The 9,800-nt window shown below is 47.5% G+C and overlaps 1 protein-coding gene across 2 annotated transcripts in view; it reads right to left on the bottom strand.

Moving 5' to 3' along the window:
• Positions 1-9,800, bottom strand: part of KIAA1671 (KIAA1671 ortholog) — a 58,845-nt gene that overhangs the window by 1,613 nt on the left and 47,432 nt on the right. For both annotated transcript variants that reach the window (XM_026859423.1, XM_026859424.1), the window contains exons 6-9: positions 8,671-8,789; positions 3,765-4,020; positions 1,557-1,731; positions 117-244 (exon numbers count right to left, since the gene is read on the bottom strand). In XM_026859423.1, the coding sequence (XP_026715224.1) occupies positions 117-244; positions 1,557-1,731; positions 3,765-4,020; positions 8,671-8,789 (678 nt within the window). The remainder of the gene's footprint in view (positions 1-116; positions 245-1,556; positions 1,732-3,764; positions 4,021-8,670; positions 8,790-9,800) is intronic.

Here is a 9,800-nt window from a genome sequence, read left to right as displayed (position 1 = left end):
AGCCCCAACACCACCTCAGTCATCTTCAGCAACGTTTCCCTGGCTCTGCTCCCGGGGAGCACCTGCAGCTGCTGAGCTGCTCGAAGTCTCACCCGATCCATCCCGCCCGTGCTCACCTTGAGAGCAGAGTGATCCATTCCTGGGAACACGGGAAGCCGCTGAGCTTGGACAGAAGATGACCTCGCAGTATGCTGTGTCTTGTCTTCCTCATCGGAATCTTCCTGTTGCATAGTTCTCTTCTCTTCTAATTGTTTAAAAAGAAAAAAAAAAAATGCAGAGGGGGGGAAAAAAAAAACCCCATTAGTCAGCAGCCTTTTCATCCGTACCATGTACCAGACCTCTCCCTCCATTCAAAAACGTATTAAGAGTAATATTAACACACTGAGCTCAGCGCTTCAATAGAGATGAAAGCAACCAACCTACTAAGTACTCAGCAACAGAGAGATTTCTGGCTGACAGAGATGAGGGAGCAGAAGGTACTCGTAATTTAATGAGTATTTCTGTGTCTAAACATCTCAGCTGATCACAGAACGCGAGATTAATTTAGATTGGAAGGGACATCTGAGAGTTATCTGGTCCTCCCCTGCTCAAAGCAGGGCTTTGATACAAAGGGTCTGAGTCCTCCGGGGAAAGACGCGACGGTGTGGTTGCCTTCGCCGATAATTACACTCCAGCTTCCAGTACAGCGTTTCTTATCAAGGTAAGGCCTTGAAATATTTTAGGTCCGTTAGACGTGCGCCAAAACAACACAGAAAAAACAGCCCTTCCACCGAGTGGGAGGCTACAGCAGAGCTCCGTTTGATCACACATTCTTCCCTGCGGTCACCGGCTTGACAGGAAAGCAGGGATGGCAGGTCACAAAACGGACTTTTTTAATGGGTCCCCTCGGTTACCAAACCGTCACTGGCCTCTCTACAGGTCAGGCTGCAACGCCTGCGATACCCCCTATTCCCTGAGCGGAGGTTATCTGCAGCACAAGCACACGCACTGAGCCTTGCACTCCCTTCCGTCAGCAGAGATTTTCAACGCCCGGTGACTTTCCTTATTGCATCCTAAGGAACAGGACAGGCCTGGAGGGGACTTTTTAGCAGAACGGATTTGAAGGAGTTGATTTATCCTTAACCAGGCCTCTTTCGTCCTGTAGTACTTACAGATGCTAGAAAGAAAGAATATTTATGAGCACCTGTCGAATATGAGCAATTAGAGCTGCTCTTACCAAGAACACGCAGGCTTAGATATAAAGAACATGCTAGAGAATGATCCAACTGCAGCAGTTCCCAAACTCTGTGTTTTCTCGGTGAACAAAATTCTCTTAAGTCAGCAGCCAGAAACTAAAGGAAATTGCACCGAAGCTCCCCTTGGCTTTGGCCTTCTGCAGGTCTGGCTACCGCAGGTGCCCTCACCCCAAGGACTGGAGGGGAAGCCTTGGCTCGGAGGATGACGAGGAAGCTCCCGTTAAACCCTGACGTTGTAACAGGCACTTTACACCACTTCGCAATTCCTGCCCCTGCAAGCGAGCTGACTACAGTTAATAGTTTCAGACAGTTGAGGGATACCTGTGGAATCTTTAAACATCCAGGTATTATCTGGTTCTTCCGTCAAAGAAAACCTGTTTTCAAACTCCAGCCCTCTGCTTCTTCTGAGAGAGTGGGAAATAGGAGCCCGGCGGCGTCTCTTTTTGCTGAGCTGTACACGAGTTTTCAGCGCGCTGGAGTCCAGAACAGTGGTTTGCTATAAAAAGAAACAAAGCCTTTACTTTCAAACAGCCTGAAAATGAAGTCATCGCCCCCATAATGATTTCCCAACCTACTTTAATGCATTAACCCATTCAGTTTAACTATATATATTTGCCTGATTCTTATTCTTGTAGTTACTTAAAACTGTATTAAAGAGAATTTATGATGAGGAAATGCTCCATTGTGGCTAACTGGGTGCAAGGCTGGTTCTTTGATCTCGCTTGGCTGTGGACAGCTGATCTGCATGCATTATTTTCAGTATTCCCTAAATTAATAAAAAAATAACTGCGATAAATAGGATTTTTGGTTCAGCGAGTGTTTTAAGAGTACAGGCCTTGCTAGCTGGTAACAGCCGAAGGCCAGGAAGGCGATTTGGATCTGAAAAGAGCGACTACACGAAATACTCCTGTAGCGGAGCGATGCGGTCTCATTGCTCTGTGTCCTGTCCCCTAAAATTGAAGGCTTCGAGCAGAGAAATGAGGCTCTGCACCCTCAGAAGGCTGCGCTGCCATCCGCAGAAATTTCAAGCCCCTCACCAGCAACGAGGAGAGCGCAAGCTGAGTGTCACGGCATTCAGAGCGCTTCTGCGATCAGCCACTTCAAACACATCCACCTCTTTTGTGCGCCACAGTAAGGCAGGAACACTTACAGAGCAAAAGAAGGGGCTGTAATTTATGTATTTATTTAAAGCAATTTATTCTTAGAGACTTGCCTGTAATCAGCAAACATCACTGAGCCTCCTCTTGTGCTTTGGAAGATGTGGTTTTGTTTCTTTTCAAGAGAGTTCAGGCTAGGAATAAACTGCTCCTTAAACCAGCATGTTGCCAGCTGTCCTCGCAGCTATTCCTGTTTTAAAGGGATCCCTTTAGCTGTCCAGGGAGCAGCACAGCACCTCTGCTGCCTGCAGAACCCCCTGTTACAGCTCCCAACGCTTCCTCGGAGCCCGGGGGCACGTGGGGAAGGAATCCTGACAGAGCGTGCCCACGGCACACGCCGGCGGGGATCCCAAAGCCACGGACCACCAAAGGCGGCCTCCCCTCCGGAGCCGGAGCGGGCTGGCAGGCGAGAGCAGCACCGGCCCTAGCTGGACGCAGGCTTCTGCGGCTCCCCAGGGCTGGCGGCAGCAGCGGGGAGCGGAGCTGGCCGGAGGCTCGGGCCGACAGCCCCCGCAGGGACCGGCCGACTGGAACAGTCAGTTCTGCAGCACCAGACCCACAGACCCGCCGGCACCTTCCTACGGCCCAGAGCAGACTCCTCCGTTCAGAAGGAGCCGAGGCACTGCGAGAGGCGAGGCAGCTCCGAGCCCTCCCCAGCACGTGCACCATCCGCTTAAGCTGGGAACCTTGCACTTACCAGTAAAACTGCCATCAGGTGCCTCAGAATAAAATAAATAAAAAAAAGGTGCCCCAACCCTAAAGAAAAAAGCAATGCTTCCTAGATGCTCTACTGAAAAACTACGGTCGTGTTAGTGCTTCCAAAGCACACTAAACCTCACCTAAGCGTATGGCCAGAAATTACTGATCGTCCACCAGCTGCGAGATACTTAAGGGTGGAAAAACCCACTTCGCATGCAACTGTAAGCTCCTACAGAAAGAGGCCAACTGTAAATAAGAAAAATATTAGTAAATCTTCATAGCCTTAAATCTGCGTGGCTCATAGCACAGCAGCCACCAGCTATTTGTGTTATTTAATTACGTTTCCCACGTTCACAGAACCATTTAACTCTTCTGTCACAGCTCACTGAGGGGGCAGAAAGAGAAAGAGCAACTTTATTAAGGCACTGGCAGGCATTTTCTGAGGCCAAGAGCTTTTTGGAATCTCTCGGAACCTAAGCATTGCAGGAACTCAAAGAACTTCGTCGCACTGATCTTGAGCTTTTCAGGAAGCGAGTCAGCTGGGAAAATTCAATGTGATAAAAGGAAGATTGAGTGCAAAGTTTCCAGGAGACCCTGCCTTGCTGCCATTAGTGCAGGTACCAGCACAGTTAACACCGGAGGAGAACATCTGTTTCCCGTGAGGGTAACTTACATCAATGAAAGAGAAATCCGTCGTCTTTTCATCAGGGTAGGTGTCTCCCGGAGGAGGTAAATCAGTCCCATCTGTGGAGTCCATGTCAGTGCTGGAACGGTCCAAACTCGTGCTCCTTTGGTCTTTGGAGAAGTCATGGTGATCAACCAGGGAGGCAGGTTCTGTCTGAGAGGACAGTGACGACGGGTGGCTGTTAGGAGGTTGCTTTCTCGGGGAAATGACATCGTTTTCCGAGGAAGGAGATTCGGGCACAAAGCTGTGAATTAAAATGAAATCTCTGAGACTTCGGGGCGAACCAATACACGCGCAAGTCCTGTTCGGATCACACATACCCAGCAGACGATAAATAAAGGTCGCACTCAAATTACAGCCGCAGGTGACAGCAGCATCTCTGGAGGCAGCAGGTACCAGCAGCAAGGGCTGGTTTTCTCTGTCACAGCTTTTTACCCACGTGGATTTACGGCGCATTGACTAACGCACGTATGCAGATAAATCGTAATAATTTGATTGTAACGTGCTTTTATTGCTTGGGGTTTCTTTTCCCCGGCACAAAGGCTCCTTCAAATATCCACACACAAATGGGACGAGAGAAAGAGCACGACGCTTAAAAAAAGCTGCTTAAACTGGCCCGTTTTATTGCGGGATACGCTTCAGGGCGCGCTGCGCGTCCAGCCAGAGGTTTTTACTTCTGGGGGACACTGGAGAGCGCTGAGGGGAGAGGGGGGCAGCAGGTGGCACCCGACGGCTGGGCTGCCCAAGCAGAGGCTTTGGGGTGCCTGGGGAGAGCACCGAGGGGGGCAGGACCTGCGCCCCACTGCGTGATGCCCCCCAGGTACTCCCAGCAACCTTCCCCTCACCGAGAGGAACAGAAAGGAGCTGTAGTGCCAGGACTGCAAGCTGCAGGCAGTCACCTGTGTCCCTTCATCACGTAGGTTGGAGGATGCCTTCCAACAGCAGGAGACTGGAGGAAACACAGTCAGGCTCTGCCGTCAGCAAAAGCAGGGCTGTCGTGCTTCTAATTTTAGGAGTTTATAGTTTAAAAAACAAAACCTCAAGTATCTAAGGGGTTTTGATTTTTCTTCTCTTCTTAACAAGAATCTTTTGTTACTAAGCACCTCTTCCTGAGCAAGTATCCCGGAAAACTGTTCTAAACCAAAACAAATCTGGACATGTGTTATGACTATATGCGCTTTTTTAAAACGGCAGATTTTAGTATTTGGTCCAGTCCACAGCGACAGCAATCCTGGGGGGAAAACACTCAGGAGACCGCTGTTGGCTAACAACTTCCATCAAGCTGCAGCACATGATATCATTTCCAGTCTGGCACTGCAAACGCTGCGCGGAGGGTTTCCAGCACATGAGTAGAGCAAATGCCTCTTCCCTCTGTCAGCAGTGGGCCCCAGGATAATTAAGAAATGCTACTAATGAGCTCCAGGGTGGGGGGGAAGTTCTTGTCTAGCATTTTTTGCTTCGAATGATACGTGGTATCTGCAGCATTAGGTTTTAGATTCACTAGAATATGGAAGAACGTGGAGACGAAAGACAATCTGCACGCTTATCACCTTTCACGGAAATAAAATGTATATTAAAAGGGTCCTGGATGATTTGCGTATCTCTTCCCTTCTACATCCCAGGGCTTCGGCTCATAGGACTTAGCACAGTTTTTCAAACTGAAATATTAGAGAGTAAGCTACGAGGGAAAGCCAGATGCGTTTGCACCGACAGGTGGTGTCTCATTCACAAACCTGTCTGACGGATTCTCCTGCCGAGCTCTCGCACCACGACAGCGCCGTTACCACGACTCGCTGTGGCCCAGCTCATCCCAAGGATGGCTGGAGTGCAAACACCGCTACACGCAGCGGATTCTTTCCATCTGAACAGCAAATTAGGGGGGAAATTCCCTTCAGAATAATGGTCAAATATCGAAATTTTAAACATGTTTTCAGTCCTCATTACTGGGATGTACTACGAATCTTCTTCTACGACTTCATTAAGATTTCAAGTTTTATGAGCATATCCATAACCTACCCACAGTTTCCAACAAGTGTCATTTACAGACACTTGCTCCTCTGAAAAATTATCCTTCATGTGGTGCATGCAAATATCAGCAGAATGGTTATCACAAATAGACAATAAACTAAGATCAAGCTTCATTTTCTATTGCAATTAAATATAATTAGTTTTAGCAAGACAGTGCCAAGAGGCCATAAAAAAATGCGTTGCTTCATCGTGTGAAATCAGGAGTCAAAAACTAAAGGAATTCTACTGTTTACAGTAACTCTGCCGAGGGATTAGAATGAAATGCAGCTCTCGCTATCTGCCTAAGCCGTCACAGAAGCAGCATCCACACAAAAATGCCCTTTTATATTCTGTAACTGCAAAGTCCCACCTGTAGGGGGTAGCTGATACACTACAGTGGGTTTTTCTTTTCAAAGCTCTAGTCTTGCTTAAAGGATCTGAAGAAACGAAGGGCTACAGCCTTATGAAGTCAGGCCTGTATAAATCCATGATCTAGAACGCACAGTCCCTTTGCTATGACAGAGGATTGTTTTGCGTTATGAAGCCTGTCCTGATCCCAAAGTAAGAATTTTCTATGATGTCAACTTGGAAGAGCTTACTAAAGCACTTGAGGAAAAAAAAAAAGAAAATAACAATCTTTTAGATAAGCGAAGAAAAACCCAATTAACACCTCCAAATTAAACCATCTCCTTCCCTCCTAAGCGGGTATTTGCCAAAGCCCACTGCAACAGCCAAGTGCAGCCCCTTGCGCTTATTCCAGCAGCAACTTAGTTCTGGCTGAACCTGGTCCTTCCTCCACCTCCCTAACAGCTTATTTAGGAAAACCACCACATTTATCCTGGTGCTGTGTAGTCAGGGGGGGTTATTTTAAAACTCCGCTCCTCTCTCGGAGAAAATGAGTTCATTCACAGATACGTTACTGAAACGCTCCCAAACGGGCTAAAAGAATCGCTCCAGGGATGGAAACTGCCGGAGTGCGGCAGCTCCTCCAAGGGAGCCGCGGCCGGTGCTGCCGCCACGGTGCTCCCCGGCCGCCCTCCCCGGGCCCAGGGGGGTCAGCTCACGGCCCGGAGCGCCCCACGGACCCCACGGCCGGCGAGAGCCAAGGGAAGCGAGCCAGGGGAAACAGGAAAGCTGAGTTATCAGAGGCGGCCGGCCGCAGAGACGTGCTGGAATCACCCACGGCAAGGGGAGGAGAATGTCGGCACTTGTCCTGGCAAGGGCCTCCTACTTCATAAAAAATAAACTGCAAACAAAATGCAGTCTCAATATATTCCAGGAAAATTTCCATTATTCATTTAATATTTAAAAGGATGTTACTCTCAGTCCTCTCCAAGGGCTTGAATTAATACACCAGTAATTCCCCACAACGAACCGTTAAGTCAAGCTAAAGCAGAGCAAGAGCGTGGCAAAACGCTGAAAAGTCGCTGTACTGTCACCGCTACGCTGTAAACAAAGGCAACAATAATATTTCTCACAGTGGTAACAAAATTCCAGGACATGGGGACCGAGTTCAACGCTTCAGCACTTTCAGGTGGAGCTTTTCTAATCAAGAAGAATCCTCCAGGTTTGAGATAAGACTCAAATGCTGCCTGGCTTGGAGCCGAGACAAGCACCTTTGTTAAGAAACTGATTTCAGAAAGTGTCTACAACATACTGAAATCAAAGTTAATTTTACAGAAGACTTGGATGCCACTGTTGGCGCGTCACTTAGCTCGCTGAACTTCAAGCTGAAAGCTACCCCGATTTCATAAGCAATAAAATATTTATAACACGCAGTTCTCGAGTGTAGAACACACCAAGCATAATTGACATTAATGTTTGCTGTAAGATCTCTACAAGTACAGCATTAAAAAAAAAAAAACCAAAAAAACCAACCCAGATAAGATGCTATTTTCATACTACACTGAGCAGATAGAATATTGCCTCCAACAGTGGAGATCAAGCTACAATTTACACAACAGGTGTAAGTTATAAAAAACCCTCACACTTCAGTGCTCTAGGTTTATGTCGTTAAATCGCTTTAATAACAGGAAAGTGTCAGTAATAAAAGCTTCCGTTCAACCCATATTCCATTTCATCCTCCATTTCACCCCACTAAAATGCTCCAGAGCTGATGAGGGGTGGCCACGGCGCCCCGCGGATCCCTGGAACACACCGAGGCTGTCGGAGGCGGCGCTGTGTGCGGAGCAGCCCCGTAAAGGGGCTCTGCCAAGGAAACTGGGATGGGAGAGCCCCGAAGTGATAAAAATACAGAGCAAACCCCCAACCTGTTAGCATACCCTAACCACAACCAGAGACCTCCTCACCTGCCTGCGAGGGAGGAGATCAGGCCGTTCTAGACAAGCCCTCCCAGAAGGCATCAGAGGCACACGCCACACAAGCAGGTAAGCACTTTCTAAATGTGAAAACGTACATTTATAATTATAATTCCAAGCACAAAGCATAAAAAAAAAAAAAAGTTTTCTTACCTACGCTTACGTAGTCAAAGCCATGTGGTGTATTTACTGAGAAAACCTGTTTTTTCCCCATATCTTCTTTCTACCATTTTAGCACTAAAAAAGCAGCATCTCGCTTGTGTTTTGCTCACCACCAGACTGGCTAAATCTATTTCCAGTCCAAGCAGGTTTTGTCGTTGCTTATAGAAGTGCGATGCCACGTTCTCACTGGAGGATGGAGTTTAAATTTCAAAACTTACTGCAATTTGCAGATATGGAAGAAATATTTCTTCACCTACAGACTAAGGAAACTGCACAGTCACCGAGACTGAGCGGGCAGTGCAGACGAGCCGAGCACGCGCACACGCACGCACCCAGACCGAGGGTCTTTCTCCTTGCTGGGCTGAGAGACGCGGGCGCGGGGCGGCGGGGACCCGGCTCCCCCTTACCTGTCCCCGCTGTGCCGCTGCTCGTTCCAGGTCCCGTACTGGCTGTCGGGCTCCTGCACCAGCGTGTCCGTGTCCTTCGCTCCCGGGGGCTGCCTGGAGAAGCACTGCTTCAGCTGGTCCTGCAAGGAAACAATTGAAATATTTCAGCGTTCCTTCATCCCTTGGCTAAAGGATTAACAGATTTTATTTGCTGTCGTGTTTTGGAATCTACCAATTAAACTTGGTGAACATAAAACCAGGAATTAATTTAAACACAGAAAAATGGCTGTGGACTCAGAACAAGGACTCTCTGTAAAACAAGCATCGTGTTCCTGGGCGAAGAGCGGGTTCTAGGAGCCAGAACTGACTCCCTGGTTTCAGTAACTCCATATTGCTTTAAGATTATTCTTACCTCGGGTCGCACATAATTTTTAGAAGCACCTATGCAAACACAAAGAATTCTGCTGGGGCCTACATTCAATCTCCCCAAGCATCCAAGGGAACCCATCAACTCCACCAATCTTGTCCCGGGTTTAATAAAAGGACCTTTTGTTTTATCAGCTCTTTGTTTGGAAGTCATTCAAAATAAAAAGCATTAATAAATAAATAAGCACGGTGCCAGACACTAGAAAGCCTTTGACAAATGGATGAGTGCTAATGCAAAGTTCAAACACGATGTACAGCGTAGGACAGACCACAGTGGGTTTTTGTTTTCTGCTCCGACCTCTCGTTTCCCAAGTATTTTTATTTTATAGATCTACTTTCGTAAGAGGGAAACAGTGAACCTAAGGGCCCTTCCCTTTCCGGGGACAGAAGTGGGTCAGCTGCGGCTGCCGGCACCCTCGATTTGCAGCAGCTCAACGTTAATATAGCACTGCTGCACCTTTTGTTTCACAGTTGTGAGGTTAGGGAGTTACTGAAATAATACATTGTGCACAGATAATTAAATGTTGGCCCCTTTTGCATCCATTATCCTGAACAAACACAAGTATGGCTTTCAGTGCCGTATCAATCGTGCTCGTGGAGATTTCATCTGACAGCAGATGACGTTGTTTTCCACCTGTCCTAAGCCTTTTCTGTCTTTATTAAAAAAAAAAAAAAAAAAAAAAAAAAAAAAAAAAAAAAAAAAAAAAAAAAAAAAAAAAAAAAAA

This window comes from Athene cunicularia (genome assembly GCF_003259725.1).
Source record: "Athene cunicularia isolate RWA chromosome 15 unlocalized genomic scaffold, athCun1 chr15_part1, whole genome shotgun sequence".
Classification (NCBI taxonomy): Eukaryota; Metazoa; Chordata; class Aves; order Strigiformes; family Strigidae; genus Athene; species Athene cunicularia.
The sequence above is the reverse complement of the archived record's forward strand: the minus strand, read 5'-3'. Positions and strand labels throughout refer to the sequence as shown.